This window comes from Canis lupus, chromosome 23 (assembly GCF_011100685.1).
Source record: "Canis lupus familiaris isolate Mischka breed German Shepherd chromosome 23, alternate assembly UU_Cfam_GSD_1.0, whole genome shotgun sequence".
NCBI lineage: Eukaryota > Metazoa > Chordata > Mammalia > Carnivora > Canidae > Canis > Canis lupus.
Window position 1 is genome coordinate 3799126 of NC_049244.1, and position 21957 is coordinate 3821082.

At 43.5% G+C, this 21957-nt stretch overlaps 3 protein-coding genes across 15 annotated transcripts in view; 2 read left to right on the top strand and 1 right to left on the bottom strand.

Moving 5' to 3' along the window:
- Positions 1–3264, bottom strand: part of FBXL2 (F-box and leucine rich repeat protein 2) — a 109571-nt gene extending 106307 nt beyond the window's left edge. For all 6 annotated transcript variants that reach the window (XM_038570320.1, XM_038570319.1, XM_038570318.1 and 3 more), the window contains exon 1: positions 3148–3264. In XM_038570320.1, the coding sequence (XP_038426248.1) occupies positions 3148–3150 (3 nt within the window). In that variant the 5' untranslated portion in view covers positions 3151–3264. The remainder of the gene's footprint in view (positions 1–3147) is intronic.
- A 143-nt stretch (positions 3265–3407) lies between these two features.
- Positions 3408–21950, top strand: LOC100856198 (aminoacyl tRNA synthase complex-interacting multifunctional protein 2-like). Of its 8 annotated transcripts, none has more exons than XR_005376800.1 (5): positions 3408–3638; positions 5486–5594; positions 6775–6924; positions 8023–8167; positions 10410–12610. XR_005376800.1 is itself a non-coding variant. In XM_038570324.1 (4 exons), exons 3-4 carry the CDS (start codon positions 6855–6857, stop codon positions 15847–15849), a joined length of 654 nt encoding a protein of 217 aa, XP_038426252.1. In that variant the 5' UTR covers positions 3408–3638; positions 5486–5594; positions 6745–6854; the 3' UTR covers positions 15850–17481. The 8 variants fall into 8 exon arrangements, 5 of the variants coding, with proteins under 5 accessions (XP_038426252.1, XP_038426250.1, XP_038426251.1 ...); XR_005376799.1 differs by having other exon boundaries at positions 10413–12610; XR_005376801.1 differs by lacking the exons at positions 8023–8167; positions 10410–12610 and adding an exon at positions 19452–21950.
- Positions 12657–14069, top strand: LOC119877429 (dynactin subunit 2-like). The gene has a single exon (XM_038570328.1). The coding sequence runs from the start codon at positions 12748–12750 to the stop codon at positions 13708–13710; it is 963 nt and encodes a 320-aa protein (XP_038426256.1). The 5' UTR covers positions 12657–12747; the 3' UTR covers positions 13711–14069.
- Positions 21951–21957: the final 7 nt, after the last annotated feature.

The following is a 21957-nucleotide window of genomic DNA, read 5'->3' on the forward strand; positions in this document are numbered from 1 at the left end:
ATTGGTAATAGAAGGAAAATGCATTCTTTTCATTATCTATTAACATAGATCTCGTTATATAAGCATATTAGCTCTCTTACTATACCATGGGATGGCAAAGAGACCAAAACTGTCTGTAAATCTTGGGTATATTTTATTTTAAAGTTTTCCCCCACCTTGTGCTTCCCAACACCTCTGAGAAGTCCTAACCAGGGATAAACGCAGAAAGAGAAGTGTCAAAATAAGAGCAAAGTCCAAGTGAATGAATTCAAGTGGGAAAACAGTAATGACACACTGTTTTCTTTTCAAGGGGGAAAAAAACTGCCTCACAAGCTAAAGTATTAGGCAATAGCAAAAACATGACACCAGGTATCCTAATGTATATTTTTTTTTTTTTTTTTTTTTTTTTTATTTATGATAGTTACAGAGAGAGAGGGAGGCAGAGACACAGGCAGAGGGAGAAGCAGGCTCCATGCACCGGGAGCCCGATGTGGGATTCGATCCTGGGTCTCCGGGATCACGCCCTGGGCCAAAGGCAGGCGCCAAACCAATGCGCCACCCAGGGATCCCCCTAATGTATATTTTTAACCATATGAATCCAATTGCTGTCTTTTTGAAACAATTTTAGAATATGCAACTAAAATATATGTAAAAATTACTACTAGGAAAAATCTTAGAAAATATAATTTTATTTTTTAAAATATATTCATCCTCCAAGTCTAAATGGCTTTATGTAAAGCACTATTTGTGATTGACAAAAAGCATGTGTCAATTCCTAAATGCAAAGTGAAAGGACAGGAGAAACTTTCAATGCTATCACAGCCATGAATGTGAGCCCCAATCCAATAATCTGTCTTCATTAATTCCTCTTCGTTTCATCTTTGTGAAAAATGGTAGGAGAGAAAGCTAGGCATGCCTACTCTGTTCTGTAGCATCTAGCTCAGTGCCAGGAATAAAAAGTAAAATACAAGTATTCATAAGTGCTCAAAAATACTAAAATCCAAGAGAACAAATTTCCTAATATATACCTGGCATATATATTGGAGAACATATACTGATACACTATACATTAGAGTATAATCCAGCGTAAGCAGGTTTTGAGACAATCTGCCTGGTTTTGAAATCTTGCTTAATTTATCAACTGGGGTGACCTGGGCAAGTTATTCTACCCTTCTGTGCCTCAATTTTCTCATCTCTAAAATGGGGAAATGGCATCTTCCTCATAGGGTTGTTGTGATGGTTAAATAAGACACAAAAGGTGCTTGGAATGTACATAATACATCTCAGAATGTACATAATAAATGCCGGCTGTCATTTTAGAAGCAATAGAAACAAGTGGCTTAATTGAAGAAATTTTCATTGAGACATAGTTAAGCAGAGTTCCAAATCCATGTGCAAAGTCATTCATATCAACTGCTAAAGCTGTATGTTTAGATTCAAGCATTTAATGAATGGTAATGTTGCAATCTCAAATACAGTCTGGGGATTTACACAGGCAGCTTCCTCACTGCCCCTCCCATATCAACCATTCCCCCCATCTTTGGAGCCCAGCCATCAGCTCATCATAAAATCAAACCCTTCCATGAGTGAAATCCTTAATGCTTAAAACTAGACAAAATGCAAAAAAAGTTTCTAAGTTTAGCAAAGCACCTACCAGTACACAAGCATAGCAGAATGCTTTTAAACTAAATAAAACTCTAAAATGCCCAAAGTGAATCAAGATGGACCATGGGTCAGGATGGTCAGGATGGAAGGGGAGAAGAAAAGGAAAATGGGCAACAGGAGGATTTCAGAGAGCTGTGAAAATTTAATTCCCAAGAATTCTTCCTTTCTCCTTGCTGTAATTGTCAGAGCTTCTTTCACATATAACATATAAAAGGCATTGCCATATTCACGACACTCAGACTTTTGTAAAATTCATTTTCTGAAACTCTTGCTGGTTCCACTAATTTGTCACTGAAAAGGCATTCAGAATTAAAAAGTAACACACACGAGATAAAGACCACACTTCTGTTATTTGTGGGTAATGTTTTCTTCCCCCTACTGTCAAAAGGCCACGCATCTGGCAGCTGTTTTTTCAGAGCCAATGACAGATACAGACCAGCCGGCCACCCTGTCTCCTACCTGCCTCTCCCTGGTTGTTAGAGTCCGTCAGGGCTCCCAGTGCTCGGTTTTTCCCGCCGGCCAAGCGGCACGGGGCAGCCCCCTGCCTGCCAGCTTACCAGCACCCCCACTAGCCCTGTAGATACAACTACTGATGGTTCGAACTGCCTCGTGAACCCAGGCAGGTCCTTCCTGCCCTCGCCAAGCCCGGGTCACACAGAGGTGTGTGCCCAGGACGGAGCCCCGCGCCGCTCTCCCTCTGCACCCCTGCAGGCCTCGGGCAAGCCCTCTGGTTAACCCCTGCCCGCATCCGTCCGGGCAAGCCCACACCTCCTCCCTCAGCTGAGGCTTCCAGGCAGGTTCTCCTTACGGGCTCAAAGGGGCGGGAGGGACGCCTCGTCGCTCCCGAGTTTACGGAGTGGAAGTCGCGATGGAAGGCGAGTAACCACGGCCGGTTACTCGTCACGCCCTGAGGGGTCGCGCACAGGTCAACACCTCCAGCTTAAAGCCCCCTTTCTAAAGAGGGAAAATGCACAATTGCATATTTAAATGTCCCCTGTCGGTACGATGAATTCTAAAGAAATACATATTATGTATTATGTCATTTATACGTAATTACGTAGCAACAAGACAGTACACAGACGGCAAGAGTGTCCACAGGAATAGGTAAAACTCACGGAGCCCTTTAAAAAACAAATAGGAAACACCACACCCTCCCCGGGCGGCTTCCCTGGCTGGCGTCACGCCGCCCGGCGGCCCCAGCGGGGTCCCGGCCGAGGCCCAGAGCCTCACGGCGGACGACCCGCGTCGCGGGCTCGGGGTCCCGCGGGGCTCCCACCACCCCCGGGCCCGCCCCGCCCCGCAGCCCGCAGCCCGCAGCCCGCAGCCCGCAGCCCCGCAGGCCGCGGCCCGGCCTCTCCGCGACCCCGGGGCCGCCAGCCGCCACCCAGCAGCGGCCTGCGGGGCTCGGCCGGGCGGGGCCGGGCGGGGCCGGGCGGGGCCGGGCGGGGCGGGGCGGCGCGGCCCGGCCCGACCCGACCCGACCCGCGCGGGCCCCCGACTCACCATGGCCGTAGAGCCGCCCGCGCGCCCACAGCCCCGAGTCACACGGCGCCGGCTACGCCCGTTGTCCTGGTGACGCCAGCGGGGCGCCCCGCCCCGTTCCCAAGGTGGGCTCGGAGCCGGCCATTGGCGGCGGCGAGCACGTGACGCCAGGGCGGTGCCGCCGGGGCCGCCCCCCGCGCCGCCGCCCCCCGCGCCCCGCCCCCCGCGCGCCGCCGCCCCCCGCGCGCCGCCGCCCCGGCGCCCCGCCCCCCCCCCCCCTCCCCGGGCCGGCTGCCGGGCGGGGCCTGCTCCTCGCGCCCGCGGCCTGCGGACCTTCGTCACCTCACGCTGCACCTCGACGTCGCGCACCTGCGGGGGACCCAGCCACGCGCCGCTCAGCCGAAAGAGGGGCCTTTGTGGATCTACATAGATAATACAGGGTCGTTAAAGAGGTTTCAAACCAACCATAGCAAGAATCAAGAAGAATAAGGCCACACGAAATCCCAGCACAGGTAACCACAGCTTATAATTTAGCGGCTCTCAGCGAAGTCTGTGTCACAGTACATTGTATTAGCGGAAGCAAGCCACACGCGCTTTTATGGCCTTCCAATAAAAATTATCCTGCCTGCCAGTGCACGGAAGAGCAGCGTGTGTGTGTGTGTGTGTGTGTGTTCCAGTTGGTTGAATCAGTTGGCAAGGAGTTGGGTGGGTTTAATATGGCTGAAGGGAACTTAAATGTGCTCAAACCCAGCCCGTTGCACCTGCAGAGACTTGTCCCACAGCCACTCTGACATCTCCCTTTGAATGTCTAACAGGTATCTCAAACGTAACGTAGCCCAAATAAGACTTTTGATTTTTTTTGAGATGTTATTTACTTATTTATGAGAGACACAGAAAGAAACAGTGACATGGGCAGAGGGAGAAGCAGGCTCCCTGCGGGGACCCCGATGCAGGACTCGACCTCGAGCCCCCGGGACCACAGCCTAAGCCGAAGGCAGACCTTCAACGACTGAGCAACCCAGGCTCCCTAAAATCAAATCCCATTTTGATTTAAATGTCATCCTCACTCTCCAGTTTTCCTCATCGCAGCAAACGTTCCCACTTTCTCCTTGCCTGTTCAGGACAAAAACCTAGGAATCATCCTTGAGTCTCTATCCTTTTGTCACCGTCTCCACCTCACAGTCACCATTATCTCTTGCCCAAGTTAGTCTCCATGCCACCTGTCTTCTCTCCTATAGACTACACAGCAGCAGTATTTCAGTGGCTTCTTATGGCACTTAGGAAAAAGACCCAGCCCCCCCCCCCCCCCGACAGAGGTCTTGTCTGCCGCACTGACTTCATCTCCCACCTTTCTTCCCTCATCCTACACACTAACCATGCTGTATTTCCTGAGGTTCCTCATACATGTTGAACACTTTCCTACTTAAGAGCCTCCACAACAACTGCTTCCTTTTTTTAGAATGCCTTTCTTCCGGAACTTCATACTGCCCATTTCTTCACTTGAAATAGGCCACTTATCTCCTCAGATGTGGCCTTCCTACTGATCATTCAATTTGAAATATCTCACCCCAGTTACTCTTTCTCACCACAGTCTTTATAACTTCTCTTATAACTGTCCTGTTTTCAAATGCCTAATACCTCTTGAAATTATCTTTTACAATTTTTTGATATATTAATTACCGCCTGCCTCTTCACCCTGGAATGCAAGTTATCTCTCTTGTTCCCTCTCTGCGTTCCTACTGTTTAGAACAGTTCCTGGTTATAGTGGGATGTTCAATACTGATGATTGATTGAATAAAAGAACATATGTTCTCAGCCTGGATGGTCAATCTGAAGACACAAATATAAGAATATGTAACCTGTTGGGCGACTGGTGGCTCAATCAGTTAGGTGTCTGCCTTCAGCTCAGGTCATGATCCCAGGTCCTGGGGTTGAGCCCCACATCGGGCTCCCTGCTCTGTGAGGAGCCTGCTTCTCCCTCTCCCTCTGCCTGCCACTCCACCTGTTTGTGCTCTCTCTCTCTCTGTGTCAAATACATAAATAAAATCTTTAAAAAAAAATGTCAAAGCATGAGTGTGATAGAAGAAAAGCTACTGACAAGTTTTATCTATTTTAATATGAAATACACATGTAAATAGTAAAATATAAATGTACAGTTTTTAAAAAGTGAACACCTATGTAGTAAATACTACCTAGTTCAAGAAATAGAACATTGCCAAAAACCCTGAAGAATTCATGGGTCCTTTCCCAATATTAACCCCCCCTTTTCCAAGTGACCACTACGTTGATAATTATTAAAACCACTTTTGCTCTTTTTAATATAATTTTTATAATTCATTAATTTTTCATTTTTATAAAGTATTCCATTGAATGTATACACAAGAATATATCCATTCCACTGCTGATGGGCATTTGGGTTGTTTGCATCATTATAAAACAATGCAGTTGTGAGCATTCTTCTTGTGCATGTGAGTACTCATTTCTCTGGATGAGGGTTTCATGGAAATTTTGATATTTAGGGACAGAAAATTTTGTTGTAGGTGGTGAGGGAACAGGGCAAGGGGGAAGTATTTTATATTTTGTAGGGTGCTTAGCAGCATCCATTACTTTACCCACCAGCTGCTAGTTGGCATGGCTTCAGTTGTGAAAACCAAAAATGTCTCCGGGCATTTCTATATGTTACTGGAGAAGCAAAATTGCCCCAGTTGAGAATCACTGATCTGTGGTAAATAACAAGCAATAGAATTCCTGGTTTGTATCTTTAGATTTACCACATAGTGCCAAACTGTTTTCCAAAATGCTTGCAAGAGAAGTGACATGGAATTAATAGAATAGAGAGCTCCAAGAATGGGTCCCTTGCAAAACTGGTCTTCCCAGCAAGAATTCTGCTAGCATAAACAGACACAATCAACTTTTTTAGAACTCTGGAACCTAGTCAAATACCTGTGTCAACCAGTGAGTGCTTAATGAGGAAAGATGCAACTGAGTTTTGGTAGGAGACATTGTGTGGTTTTTGCTTACCTGCCTACCATCCTTTATTCCCCAAATCAACAGCAGCCTTGTGGACAATGGCCCATCCCTGGCACAATGTATTGGCACCAGGGAAAGCAATATGGGCCTTATTCTCAAAAACTGTAGTCATGCATTTGACTTGTCTAGTGGCTCCTTGAGGAACCATAGCAGAGACTGAACTTTATTTTGCCTGCCTCAGGTTAGAGTGGCTTTCTGAGTGGCACCTGATGGAAGCATTAAAGATATATGCTATCCATTGCTGCCTAGGGCAAGGAATTAAGGATGAGGCAAATAGCAGACAGGCCCAAAAGCAGGGTATGAGGAGGCTGAGGAGGAAGATTCTTAAAGGAACAAGAGCAGTGAAGGACTACCATGTACACTGAGGATCTGGAATGCAATGTGCATTCCCTGGGGGCAGACACATACTCAGAAAAGGCCTGAAAGGACCTTTCATCTCTGGCTGATCTTTGGGTGCCACTTAAGTAGGAAGTGAAGGTTAAGGTAGAGTTGTAGTCAGCTTGGCTTAGGATTGAAGGAGTACACTAGCCCAGAGCCAGTATGTAAAGACCAAGGGTTTGTTTGTTTCTTTTTTCATTTTGTTTCCAGGCATTTAAGGAAATATATTCTGTTCCCTAGCTGACTGTTGAGATAACAGAACAGAAGCTTCAGTGAGCATACAGGACAAGGATTACAATCTTTGCAAAAGTAGTTTGGAAATGGACAATTGCAACCTTCAACAATCAACACCAGAAAGCCCTACGGAGAGGGAGAGAATCTATAGAGATGGTGAGTATGTTTGTTGTTTAGAACTAGAGGAGGAATGTGCACGGTACAAAGATGATACCCAGGGCAGCCCTGGTGGCTCAGTGGTTTAGCGCTGCCTTCAGTCCAGGGCATTATCCTGGAGACCCAGGATCGAGTCCCACGTCAGGTTCCCTTTGTGGAGCCTGCTCTCCTCCCTCTGCCTGTGTCTTTGCCTCTGTGTGTGTGTGTGTGTGTGTGTGTGTGTGTCTCATGAATAAATAAATAAAATCTTAAAAAAAAAAAGATGATACCCAAAGGGTATGAGGTTTCATTTTGAAGTGATGAAAATGTTCTAAAAAAGTGGTGATAGTTGCACACATCTGTGATTATACTAAAAACCATTTACTTGTACAGTTTAAATTAGTGAAATGCATGGTATGTGAATGTATCTCAAAAAAAGATTTTTTAAGCTCTCTTGTTGGCTTGTACACATTCTTAACTCTAATATATTCTTGGTTAATTTATCTTTGTGTCAATATGAAATATCTCTTTTGGTCCTGAACTTTTCCCTTTGAATCCCCTTTACTTTTTGCTTGTACTTTATTGATGTATTGTATTGTGTAAACATAAAATATATTTAAGATGTACAACTTTAAGATTTGGTACATGTATACACTGTGAAGGAATCATCACACTCAAGTAAATTAACATATGCATCACCTCACATAGCTACCATTTTCTTTTCTGTGTGTGTGTATGTGTATGTTGAGAACACTTAAGATCTTCCCTCTTAGCAAATTTTAAGTATATATTACTGTTAACTATAATCACATTGTTGTACATTAGATCTCCATAACTTATTCATCTTGAGAAACTGAAACCTTGTACCCCTTGACCAATATCTGTCTATTTCCCTCTACCCCAGCCCCTGCTAACCATCATTCTACTTTCTGCCTTTATATGTTTGAGTATTTATGTATTCCACATACAAGTGAGATCATACAGTATTTGTTTTTCTGCATCTGGTTTCTTTTTATTAGCACAGTGCCCTCCAGGTTAATCCACATTTTCATAAATGGCAAGATTTCCTTCTTTTTATTTATTTTTTATTTGTTAAGATCTACTTATTTATTTATGTAGAGGCAGAGACAGAGAGCATGAATGGGGGAAGGGGCAGAGGGAGACAATCCCAAGCAGACTACATACTGAGCCCAACACAAGACTCAATTTCATGACTCTGAGATGAAATCAAGAGTTGGATGCCTCAGCTGACTAAGCCACCCAGGTACTCAAAGATTTCCTTCTTTTTAAAGACCAAATAATGCTCCATTGTGTGATGTATATAGATTTTCCTAGCCTAAAAGTATGAATGTATTTATATGTAAATGGGTTTTTGTGACTAGCTTCTTCAATTTGGTACATTTTCAAGATTCATCCAAGTTGTACCATGTATCAGTACTTCATTCCTTTTTATGGCCAAGTAACATTCCACTGAATGGATATACCACTTTGTGCTTATCCATTTCTCCATCAACAGACACTGTAATAGCATTGTATGACGAGAGATGGTAGCCACACTTGTGGCAAGAATAGCACAGACGTGTCCAATCTCTATATTGCACACCTGAAACTAATGTAACATTGTGTGTCAACTCTACATCCATTAAAAAAAAAAGGCTTGGGGCACCTGGGTGGCTCAGTCCATTAAGCATGGGACTCTTGATCTCAGCTCAGGTCTTCATCTCAGGGTTGTGAGTTCAAGCCTTGCATTGGGCTCCACACTGGGCATGGAGCCTACTTTAAAAAAAAAACAAAAAACAAAAGACTGAACTCTAATGTAAACTACAGACTTTAGCTAATAATGTATTGGGTCACCAGGCATAACAAATGTACCACAGTAACACAGGATGTTAATAATGGAAACTGAGGGGATAGCATGGAGTCGGGTGGGGGCAGACAGGATATATGCAAACTCTGTACTATCTGTTCAACTTTTTCTTTCTTTTTTTCTTTCTTTCTTTCTTTCTTTCTTTCTTTCTTTCTTTCTTTCTTTCTTTCTTTCTTTCTTTCTTTCTTTCTTTCTTTCTTTCTTTCTTTCGAGAGGGAGAGGGGTGACGGGGGTAGAAGGAAAGGGAGAGAGGATCCCAAGCAGACTCCATGCCCAGCTTAGAGCCAGATATGGGGCTCGAACCCACAACCCTGAGATCATGGCCTGAGCTGAAATCGAGTCAGATGCTTAGCTGACTGAGCCGCCCAGGCGACCCTTAATTTTTCTGTAAATCTAAATCAGCTCTAAAAAATGCCTATTAATTTGAAAAAAAAACTATAAAAGCAGAAATTTATCACAGTGAGATAAATAGAGTTGAATAGAACCAGAATGTGGTTTTTGAGAAGATTAGTAAAACAGATAACTCCTGATAATACTGATCAAGTCAAAAAGGGAGAAGGTACATGTAAAAACATTAAGGACATTGTATGGGAAAAACAATACATAATACTAAGAATAATTTTGCACCAATAAATTTGAAACCTCAGATGAAAATAGTCATTTTTCTATAAAGTTGTAAATTTCAAAAATAAATAGTATGTCAAAAAAAAAAGTAAAGGAACTATAGAAAACATAAAAAGACAACTAATCACATGAGAAATGGAAAGCTCTGGGAAACTTCCCAAATGTATCAAACAATGTTGCAAACAAGTTTTGTAAAAACTTTAGGGAACAGAAAAATGCTCTTACATGAAAGATTCCAGAGTGCAGAAAACATGAAAACTAATTTTGTGACTTTGGAATAATCTTGTCACAAAAATTAGACATGGATAGACAGCAAAATAATAACAACTAAACAGAAGGCAATCTCACACACATTGATGTGAAAATCCTCAATATTAATATTAGCACATCAATTCCAGCAAAGTAATAAATCACTAATGATAATCAAGCTTTCATCACAGAATGCAAAAATGATTTGGCTGGCTTTCTGCACATGCTCACTAGCCATTTGCAAAAGGCTTATGCTCACTGCCCTCAGGGGTGCACATAGAGAGATAGCCATGGGGTGATGGTGTGGAGGGGGGAGGTACATGGAGATGGGGGTAGGGGAAAGGGAGGATACCCACAGGCCAGTTGGGGGGATCCACAAGCAAGTCATCCCCAGCAATTTGTGGGGAGGCTTCCTAGTGGAGTCCACAAAGCAGCCAGGAGGATCTGTGTCTCTTTGATGCTGTGGAGTGCCCTGGCTGCTGTTCTGCTAGCCCTTCCTTGTTCCCCACCTCACCAAGTTGTGGAGCACACCTCTGCATTCCGGAAGGAGCAAGAAAGGAATGGATCTCTTTAGCAGCCTCCCATAAGCTGAGAAAGCCAAGTGCTCACTCACATGTTCTCACTCTGTGCCATGGGAGAAATCACCTGCTGAGCAGGTTTCTCTTGGCACTGAGCTGTGCCACCTTGGGGGAGGTGTGAATGATACAGGTAAAGTGAAGCTGTTCCTCTTACCTCTTCAATGCATTAACTTTTTTTTTTTCTCCAGCAGTGATGGACTCCTGGACATCCATAGAGGCACTCTCATCTGTGGCTGATAGCCAAATTTATGTTCTTTGGGGGAAGATAATAGAAACTCCTATTCCAACACAGTTCAGATGTCACTCTCCATCATCTCTTTCTGGGATTCCTATTACACACATAGTGGGACTTCTCAGTCTAGTCTCCATAGGAGTCTATAAATGATTTGTCTTTCTCCCATTCTATTTTCTACCTTTTATCTTATTGTGCTGTGTGCCAAGAGATATTCTCAGTTTGATGTTTAGTTCTCTAATTACTCTCTGGCCACGTCCAATCTTTTATTCAACCCATCTATTTGGATTTTTACAAATTCCAACAGATTTGTGTTTGCATTTTCATATTTTGAAAATATGTGTTGTATATTCAAAATCTTTTTTAGTTTTTTTCTCACAGCTGACTATTCATATTGCATAATGATTTAAGAAATGTTTTATTTTGGAATGATTTTTAGACTTATTGAAGGGTTGCAAAGATAGGACAGAGTTGTTATCTTTCCCTTTAATAATGCTGCCATCTTACATAACCATGGTGCAATTATCAAAACTAAGAAATTATTACCTCTACCATACTATTAACTGAATTGCAACTTTATTCAGATTTCACCAGTTTTCCATTAATGTCTTTTTTCTGTTCCAGCATCAAATCCAGGAACTGACATTGAATTTAGTTGTTCTGCATTGTCAGTGTCAGTTCCTCAGTCCTCTCTAGTCTTTCAGATTTTATTTCAGAGGGAAAGACTTGCGTGAGTGCAAGTACCTATGGGGAGTGGGGTGGGATGAGAGGGAGGCAGGGATAGCAGGGGAAGCAGACTCCCTGCTAAGTGCAGAGCCTTAGGTGGGGCTGGACCTCCTGACGTGGAGATCATGACCTGAGCCAAAACCAAGAGTTGGTCACCCAAACAACTAAGCCACTCAGGTGCCCCTTATGACCTTAATACCTTTTGAAGGGTACTGATCAGGTGTTTTTCAGAACATTCCTTGATTTGTGTTTGATACTTTCTTATGATTAGATTAAGGCCACAGATTTGGGGGAAGAATATAACAGAGGCTATTCCTCCTCAGTGCATGGCACAAGAGAGTACACATGTCTGGAAGTCTTATTTGGGGTGATATTAACATTGATCATTTGGTTAAGGTGGTGTTGGTAAGAAAGAGTTGTCCCTTCTCAGTTTATTTATTCAATTTAATTATTTGCTATTATTAGCCATTTGATGCCTTTAAGTAGACATTACCAAATTTTATGCAAATTTTTAAATTGTCCCTATTTTCAGAAAGAGACTTATCTAATTTATTTCACCATTACCAGAAGTTCTTTATCTATAACATACCTACCTATCTATATTTATGCCTCTGATATCTATTTTTGTCTCTATCTCTGAGACATAAACAGGAAATATTTAAGGGAATTTTCACTTCTAATAACCTTAACCAAACAATCAATGTTAACATCACCCCAAATAAATAGGCATAGGTATTATTAATATTGTCTAGAATGTATTTCAGTTTTTTACATGAATGATATCGTAATGTGCAATCAGGTTTGTTTTCTCAACAATTATGTCTTGGGCTCCTATATTAGAACATACAGTTCTTCCTCATTCTTTTTTGAATAATACCACCAAACTCAGAATGATGGGTAGGTAGGGTTAGGGTAAGGGTTTGCTTTTTTATATGGTTAGTAGCCCAAGGGTACTTTGGATTTTATATAACATTTTGATTTTCTTATTATGTGAATGAATTTGTTTTGAGTTGCATAATCAAACATTTGAAACATGAGTGTTATATTGGTTAAAAAGGCATTTTGGAGTAAGAACAGAAAACCTTTAGGTAAGAGAGTGTCACTTTGCCAGACAACTTCTTTGGCATTTGGGATTATTTTTAGCATAGTGTGTTAATTTTTTAAAAGTAATCTCTACACCCATTGTGGGGGTTGAATTTACAATCATGAGACCAAATCATTTTTTAAAGATTTTATTTATTCATGAGAGACACACAGAGAGAGGCAAATACATAGGTAGAAGGAGAAGCAGGCTCCCTGCAGGAGCCCGATGTGGGACTCAATGCCAGGACCCCGGGATCATGATCTGATCCCAATGCACACACTCAACCGCTGAGCCACCCAGGCGCCCCACCATACCTTCTCTCTACCAATTTTCCACTATTTTCAATTTATGAGGAACCTCAAAAAACAGAATTGGGCTTTTGCCGCCGCCTTAGCCCGGGACTCGGACCCAGCCTCTCCCCTACCCGAACACCGGCCCCGGCTCCACCGAGGCCCCGGTCCCCCAACCCCGCCTCGCCGCCGCCATGGCAGACCCCAAATACGCCGACCTTCCCGGCATTGCCAGGAACGAGCCAGATGTTTATGAAACCAGCGACCTACCTGAAGATGATCAAGCAGAGTTTGATGCGGAGGAGCTGACGAGCACAAGTGTGGAGCACATCATTGTCAATCCCAATGCTGCCTATGACAAGTTCAAAGACAAGAGAGTGGGGACAAAGGGACTTGATTTCTCAGATCGTATTGGAAAAACCAAGAGAACAGGATATGAATCTGAAGAATATGAGATACTTGGAGAGGGTCTAGGAGTGAAGGAGACACCCCAGCAAAAGTACCAGCGACTACTGCATGAGGTCCAAGAGCTGACAACTGAAGTTGAGAAAATCAAGACATCGGTGAAGGAGTCAGCCACTGAAGAGAAGCTGACCCCAGTGGTTTTGGCTAAGCAGCTGGCAGCCTTGAAGCAGCAGCTGGTTGCTTCCCACCTGGAGAAGCTGCTGGGACCAGATGCAGCTATCAACCTTACTGACCCTGATGGAGCTCTGGCTAAGTGCCTGCTGCTGCAGCTGGAAGCAACAAAAAACAGCAAAGGAACTGGTTCAGGGGGAAAGACCACCGGTGGGACTCCCGTAGATAGTAACCTTGTCACTTACGAACTACATTCTCGGCCTGAACAGGACAAGTTCTCTCAAGCTGCCAAAGTTGCAGAACTTGAGAAGCGCCTGACAGAGCTGGAAGCCACTGTACGCTGTGATCAGGACGCTCAGAATCCCCTTTCAGCAGGTCTACAGGGAGCCTGTCTTATGGAGACTGTAGAACTGTTGCAAGCAAAGGTGAACGCCCTGGACCTCGCAGTTCTGGACCAAGTGGAGGCTCGGCTACAGAGTGTCCTGGGCAAGGTGAACGAGATTGCCAAGCATAAAGCTTCTGTAGAGGATGCAGATACACAAAGCAAGGTGCACCAGCTCTATGAAACCATACAGCGCTAGAGCCCCATCGCCTCCACCCTGCCTGAGCTGGTGCAGAGACTTGTCACCATCAAGCAGCTGCATGAGCAAGCCATGCAGTTCGGTCAGCTCCTGACACACTTGGATACCACACAGCAGATGATTGCTAGCTCCCTCAAGGACAACACCGCCCTCCTGACCCAAGTGCAGACAACCATGCGTGAGAACCTGTCCACAATTGAGGGGAATTTTGCCAACATTGATGAGCGGATGAAGCAGCTGGGAAAGTGAGCACCTTTAGGAGATGGAGAACAGGGGTAATCCCTGCCCCTTTGAACTCTGTTAACAGCTTACATAGGGCTCCCCCTTCATTATAACTCTCGCACCCCCATCCCATTTGACACTGGGGTCAAGGGGTTCTTCTTGCATGTGGGGTTTACACCCCTCCTCCGACGAATACAGAGTGATAGCTGGGGGACTTTAGATGGTGGTCTCCCCTCAGGCCCTGGGGACGTGGGCCCAGCCACAGGGCAGCTCCTGTCCAGTACTGCTTTGCCTGGGGTGGGGAAGGACTGGGTCCTGTCCTCCAGCACAGCTCCTGTGGCTGGATGTACTACTGTACAACTGTTTCTGACCATTAAATGCTGTTGTACTCTGAAAAAAAAAAAAAAAAAAAAAAAAAAAACAGAATTGGCCTTATTAAGGAAGGAATGTCAAGGGGTCAAGGGAAATTTGGTAGTTGCTAGTAGAGTGTGGCCAGCATCCTGCCTCAGTTTCCCTCCCAATACCCCCCACCCCCCACCTCCATCTAGTGTCTTTGAATGTCTGTGGTATGAGGGGAGCTCCGGGGCTAAGCTGTGGCCCTCAAGGTGCTTCCGCAGCATGACAGTCTGAGCCAGCCTGGACGCCCCGGTTTCCTCTGTGGCTGGTCAGCATGGTGCCCCAACTGGTGACTCAGGCAGGAGGGACTTGGCCCCGCCCCCCCCCAAGGTGGTGGCTGTTGTGGATTGTCCCGCCCCCTGCAGCCTGAGGTGGGCACTGCAGTGACGAGGTGCTCAGTCCAGGGAGAGGTCCGCCAGGTTCTGGGCACAGTGCTGCAGGTAGTCGACGTTAGGCACGGGGAAGGGCACACGGGACCACTTCTTGGCCTGGACTCTCCCTTGGGGTGTCTCTAGAAGCATGCTGCGGACTTTGAGCGCCGGCAGCTTCACTGACTTGTAGATCATCTGCAGGCCCCAGGCCTCCCCACAGTTCCTGCAGTGAATAAAAGTGCAACACTCAGTGCATGTCCCAGCCCCATGCTCGGAAGCTTGGGAGTGGGAGTGGGGCAGAGAATGGGGAAGGAAAGAGCAGATAGGAGGTGATACTGAATGACTTCACATTTACCTGTGATGCCCTTTGCCCAAGCCAGAAGAAAGCAAAGGGGAAAGGGCTGCAGGGTACATGATTTATTTTCACTTGAACATGGAAGGGATGTCTCACACTCCCCCTTCCCCTTCTCAGGGGGAGTGTATCTTAATCAGCACCCCCTTCTCCATCCACCCTGCTGGGAGGAGTGACTCAGCTGACCCAGTCCTCTTACTGTCCTCCCTTGAAGAGGGTTTGGCAAAGGGGACAAAGGACGGAGCCACACCAGGCAGAGGTCTGAAGCCCTGGAATGGAGGGAATGAGGCGCACACACACTCTGCAGTCAAGAGCGTGCCAGAAAACCTCCTCAAGTGCTTTGGCGAGCAGACTAAAAACCAGCCCCGTCACGAATATCAGCTGGGTTTTACTCTGATTTGGAAAAATGTGCCGAAGACTCAGATGAAGTTCAGTGTCCAAACAATGTGTCCCATCGAAGGAGAAGGGAATATTGCACGTTTTTTGTTCTCTCTGTTTGGCCAGAAGCAGAATGCTGTAAATTTGACCCTCATAGATAGCTGGGTAGATATAGCTATCTTTCAGCTGGAAGAGGGAAGCAGTAAAGAAAAAGCTGCTGTGTTCTGCCCCATGAACTCTGCTCTTGGGAAGAGCCCCTGGCTTGTTGGGAATGAACTCACTGTGGCAGATGTTGTGTTATGGTCTGTGCTCCAGCAGACGGGAGGCTGCAACGTGACAGTGCCAGCCAATGTGCAGAAGTGGATGAGGGCATGTGAGAACCTGGCCCCTTTCAACACTGCCCTCAAGCTCCTTAAGTGAAGTTTAATAACTGTAAAAGGTTGACTTCGAGAATGGTGCTGTTTCACGTGTATTGTGGGTAAAGGAACTTGTACTAAAATCGGTCTGTCTGGGCCAGTTGCCTAGAATCAATAAAGGCATCGAATAAATAAATAAATAAATAAATAAATAAATAAATAAATAAATAAATGTGAAGTGAAGTGAAGTGACAGTTCAACCCAGTCCCCATCTGAGTTACCGACTTCCCAAGGACTTTGTAGACCTGTCTACTGGGGAGGATGCTCACAAACTCATAGATTTTCTTAAACTGAAAAGAAATCAGCAAGAGGATGACTGATTAGAGCGCAGAGTTAAGTCCGAGGTAAAGAGGAAACCACCTTGGCGTCAGGAGGCTGCTCTGAGCTCACAACTTCCTGTACCCCACTCCGGTTGGGGTGGGAGGCAGCATGAAATCAATAGCTTTTTATATCCATGTATATTAAGCTGGAAAAAAACAGAAGGACTTGTAAAAATAAATAATAAATAGACCTTAAATATAGGAAAAAAATTGGTGCATGCTCCAACAATTGAGCCAGCCAAGGCACCCCTAACACACTGTGTTTATAGTAACTTTTACTCTGTAGCATTTCAGAAGATCCTATTCCTCCATTTTTTCTCAGTAATTTGGTCAATATCACCAGCCAGTCAAGCCATATAATCTGTTCACTGAGAACAGAATCTTCCTCTGAATATGGAGGTATTCTTTCCATCCATTTTTCTCTTTGGCTTCTGTAGGCACACATTGTGCATTTTTGTGGGACCTGGAAGCTGAAGTTGAAAGTTTTTTTTTTTTTTAATTTTTCAGATGAATGAAGTTCCTTAAAAACCAAGTCCAAATAGCTACAGAACAATTCTTTTATTTTTTCATTTACTCATACACAGACTATTTGCAGGGCCCTATTAAAAGTCAGTAGACAAGAAAATATGCTGTCAATATAATGAAAAAACAGTGGGCTTTTAATTATTCTTCCAAGACTATTCCTACCCTTTTTAATAAATTAAGGCAAGGTTGGCCACCCTTTTATGATGGCATAGAAAGTAAACAGGATGTGACTAGCAATCCACAATGCAGATTATGCAAGTCTTCTCAGGGCAGGGATGTTTTTCTGCAGGGTTTAATCAGACATTAATTCAATGTCTGGTGGGGCTATATGCCTATATAGCATCTCCTATGGGCTCTGGCTACCCTCTCTTGATCCCAATCCAGCTTCATCCCTAGACTTTGGCTATCAACTTTCTCCAACTCACAGGTCCCTTGAGACTGCTTCTTGACTTCTTGTTTCCCCATCACTTGTTTATTGAATAAGTGAATGAATGAGTGAATGGATGAACAAAGCTAAGCATATTGCTCACAGTCACAGTATTTCCAAGTGGCAGAACCCTTTTGTTTCTCTGCTATCCACTGTAGTAAACAAAAGAGAAATACAAAATTAATCTGCCTCCTTTTGCTGACTATCTGTCTGGGTCCAAGTCAATTCTAGCTAAGTGCCTGGAAAATTGTCTTGTGTATTTTCCTGTAGTGGTGCCTGGCGGGCTCGGTCAGTAGAGCATGTGACTCTTGATTTCAAAGTTGTGAGTTCAAGCCCCGCATTGGGCATGGAGCCTACTTTAAAAAAAAAAAGTCTATACTGTTATTTATGGATGACTTAACCTAATTATTGCTGATTAACTCAGCAATGAGTGGCTTTATGTTCCAATACATATTAGAAAGAAAATATTTGCACAAAGCTTGATACATATCTTTAGACAGTAAACTGAAGCTCCAGAATGAATAAAAAATATTTAAAGTAGATGAGTTGGTATTTTGAACAAAGGTAATAGGTGGATTGTGATGAACGCACATGTTTATTTTTACCTCCCACTATTCCTTTGAACATTATTTAATGAAGATATTCATCCCTGTCCCTCAACTCCCAGTGGGTCCATGGCTTATTTTCCACTTTAATTCTGTGTACTTTAAGTCCCTTGGCTTCTCCTGGAAGTTGTCCGTCTAGCTGGTCTTCTGTATTTTCCACTTTAAAGTAAAGTCCCACCACCACTTACATTTACAAATACAGGTTTGTTTTTTTAAGAAATTGGCACTAGACACTTAAAGAAATGCACAGCTTTGCTTGGCATTAAGTTTCCACCTATTTGGGTTCCCATGTCCCTGTGGATGTATCTGTTTTGGGATCTCTTACAGCTCTTTTCTCAGTCTTTGGATGTTCACAGAAACCTCTGTCTTCCTTTTGAAGTATCTTTGCCTTACCAGATAGCCTTGTATGATAGGACCAAAACAACCCTATGCAGACTCTTTCCATCAGGGCCCACATTTGGTCCCAAGCTTGACAACTTTTGGAAGTGTGGAGGTAGAGCCCCCAGCTTGGCCAACAAGAAGCATTCTTTTATTTTTATTTTTATTTTTATTTTTATTTTATTTTATTTTATTTTATTTTATTTATTTCATTTATTTCATTTCATTTCATTTCATTTCATTTCATTTCATTTATGAGAGACACAGAGAGAGAGAGAGAGAGAGAGAGAGGCAGAGACCCAGGCAGAGGGAGAAGCAGGTTCCATGCAGGGAGCCCAACATGGGACTCGATCCTGGGTCTCCAGGATCACATCCCGGGCTGCAGGTGGCGCTAAACCACTGCACCACCGGGGCTGCCCAACAGGAAGCATTCTAAACACAAAGAACAACTATGTATAAGGAAAGAGGTATTGGACCCAAATAAAATAATGGAATTCTGCTTAGCAGGCACCTCTCCATTATTGGGGCTTATAGAGCAACAAATGGTGAGCAACAGAATAATTAACCTAACAATAGGTTTGATGACAGTCTATGAGGGGGATCTAGTTTTCTGATGGCCAGGCATCTTGGGCCCTTCTATCAATGCTATTTCTTGAAGGTAGTGTTAAAATATGTATGTCTTTGCTAAACTTCGGTAAAAAGCCAAAATCAACATATGGTCTAAGACTAGAGATATTTAACATGTCACACCATTAGGCCAGATTTTCCCTGTCTTGTCACCATGTTTCATGTATATGATGACCATTCTTCTGGAATTAAAGATTTGGGTGCATAGCTTGACAATGACATTTATATTAATGGGTACAACAGGACTCTATTATCTAAAGGAGATCTAGGAATGAACAATTCCCAGATTAGTAGTCATCTTGTTTAATGGCTGAGAGTTGCACTGGAAATTGAGTAGGATGTACTCTGTTTTCCCAGAGCAAAAGGATGTAGTTCAGCAGTTCCTCTGTTATCTTAAAGGAAGTAAGGATCTTGACATTAGACACGGTAAAAGACTGGAATGTACTTATCCTTCCTGTTGCCACAAGTTGTCCTTGCTCAATTCACCTACCTTTTATTGGGCACCTATTCTGTGCCATGTACTGAGCTGGAAGCTGCAGATGTAAAGGAAGACACAGCCTTTGCCCTTAAGTAGTTTACAGAGCAAGGCAATATGCTAAGGTACCATGCATGTAGAAATTATTATGGGTAGTCATTTTATGTGTAGAAAGATTTGTGATTTATCAAGTAATTCCAATTTCAAAAACCCTAAATGTGAGGTAGCATTATCACCTCCATTTTATAGGTAAAGAAACTGAGACCAGAGATGCAAAGTTATGTCTCCATGATGGATATTAAGTTGCAAAAGTCAAATTTAAACTCAGTTCTGCTGACTCCAAAGTCGTCCCTCTCAGTAGCATCTGTATTTCAACAAGGATCAAAGTGTTCCATGAAAGCTGCAGGACTCAAACCAGGGACTTTTGGAGATATTTGGGAGACTGGAGCACAGCCCCCCGCCCCCCACCAGCGGCCCATGACAAGCCAGCACAGCAGTAACTTGTGACATGTCCCCAGAAGTAAGCCTTATTCTAAGGGGTAGTACTGCAGCCCCAATCCTTGGCTGCCCCGAATGGCCTTCCTGTCAAGTCCAAAGCCTGCCTTCCTCTGGGGCCAAGGCTTCTGAATTGCTTTCTGCAGGTTCATTCCTACCTTTCATTAGATTAGGTGCAAACACTCTGAGTAAACAAAATAAAAATTCTCTAGCACCAGCAGCCCACTGCTAACAGCTACTCTGGATGATTTTCTTTTAGTTAATAATTCAATTGCAAAAAAAAAAAAAAAGAAAGAAAGAAAAAAAAAGAGGGGCTTGGCAGGGACTTGGCTTCAGCTACAAATCAACTTCAGACCCCAGAGGCACTTGAAAGAACTACTAGTGCCCACAATGGCTCTTCAGTGCAGCCTGTGTTTATTCAGGACCAGCCCACAACCTCCATAGCCCTAAAGGCAGCCTGCATGTAAATGCTACATTGTGCAGTGATTTTTTTATTATGTGGCTTCAGGCTGGTGGTAGATGATTTGTGAGACTGCTTCAGATCCATCACACTTGAAATTTTACATTTGCTGGTATCTATTGCTTTTGAAGCTCATTCATTCATCCTTCCATTCTTCAAAGGTTAATTAAATGCCTACTGTGCTAGGCACTGTATTAGCTACCAGAGATAGGGAGACATAAAAGGCCATGGTCATTGCCCTAAAGAGAAGATGCTAAGAAGAGACCCATGTAATCCCCTGGCAAGTTCCTTATTATACTGAGAGCATTCCCGTAACACTTGCCGTGCTCTCTTCTTGGGATCCTTTGATGAGTTAACAACAGATTGCTGTTTATGATTAACATCACACACATAACATCATCAAACATAGATTGAGAAACTACTATGAACCTGAGAAACTACTATGAACCCGGTACTTCTCAAGGCAGCAGAGATAACAACACAGAAAAGGCATAGACTAGTCCTCAGACTGGAGAGAGAGATCTGCCAAATAATTGTTGCATTAAAGAGCCATAATTACTAAGAGACAACTGTTCAGGCTACAGTGGAAGCACAAAGGAGAGAGTCATCAATGGAAAGACTGGACTAAGTTACAAAGTGGACTTCACAAAGGCGGTGTTGCTGGTAATGAATCAAGAAAGATGAGCAGGTGTTCATCCAGGTGGACCATGGGAAACGGAGTGTCCCCAATACCATGGAAAGTACCTCACTCATTCTTTTACCAGACGTTTATTGAGCACCTTTATGTGGCAGGCATGGAATTGGGGCCGTACTAGACACTGGTGATAAAGAGGATGGTAAGACCCCCTGGAAACTTATTCTCCAGAGAAAGGGATAGACCCATCAATACATAATTACAGCACAGTGACCTAAGCTGTTACAGTTACAAGGTGTTCATGAGGTTACTTATGGTTTCCTTCTCACATCTGGACAACATTAGACTGTTGTCATTAGACTGTCTACATTAGAGTCTGACTTTCTAGAACATAATCCTAATTTAATAAGAAGAAATGCTTACAGGGTTTATAAAAGGTAAGAGTAGAGATTTGAGAATCAAATATACAGTTTTGACAAGCTAGCTGTATGACCTTGGGTAATTTGCATAACCTACATAGAAAAAAGCGAATATGTTCTCATTTGCAACCTGACTATAGAGTTCTTATAAGGATTAGAGATAACACATGCATTACAATGCTTGGTTATCATAGGTGATCAATAAAAGGCAATTACTTCTTAGTGCACGTATAACATTGAGAAATGAATTTCCAGTACCAAAGGGATACACTAAGTTTATTTAGGACAATCATTACTCATTACTTCACTGTTAAGAAAACTATGATCAATATTTGGCCTTCTGACTCTATCTGCCCAGGAGAAACCTGGACATAACAAGATATAAATGACGCCGGTAAGCTAATTAAATTTTAAAATCTTTAGTGGTTATTCCAAGAGATCCTGTTGAATGATGTAGGCCATTAGAGTACTTGGTCAGATTTTTAAACAGAAAAACAACTTCCCCTACAACCATTAGATAACAAGTTGGACAGTATAGACAGTATAGACTAGTCTATGGATTATCTAGGGATTTGAGCATAGCCAGGCATTTTTTTTTAATGCATGAATCTGAAATGAACCAAAGCAAAATATTTTGAATAGAAACAATGAGACTCTCAGGGAGGGCCTAAGCTCACTCCATTTCTTAAATACAAATTTAATGACCACAGAATGTTTATGAGTAGTGTGTGTGTATGTAATGGTAGG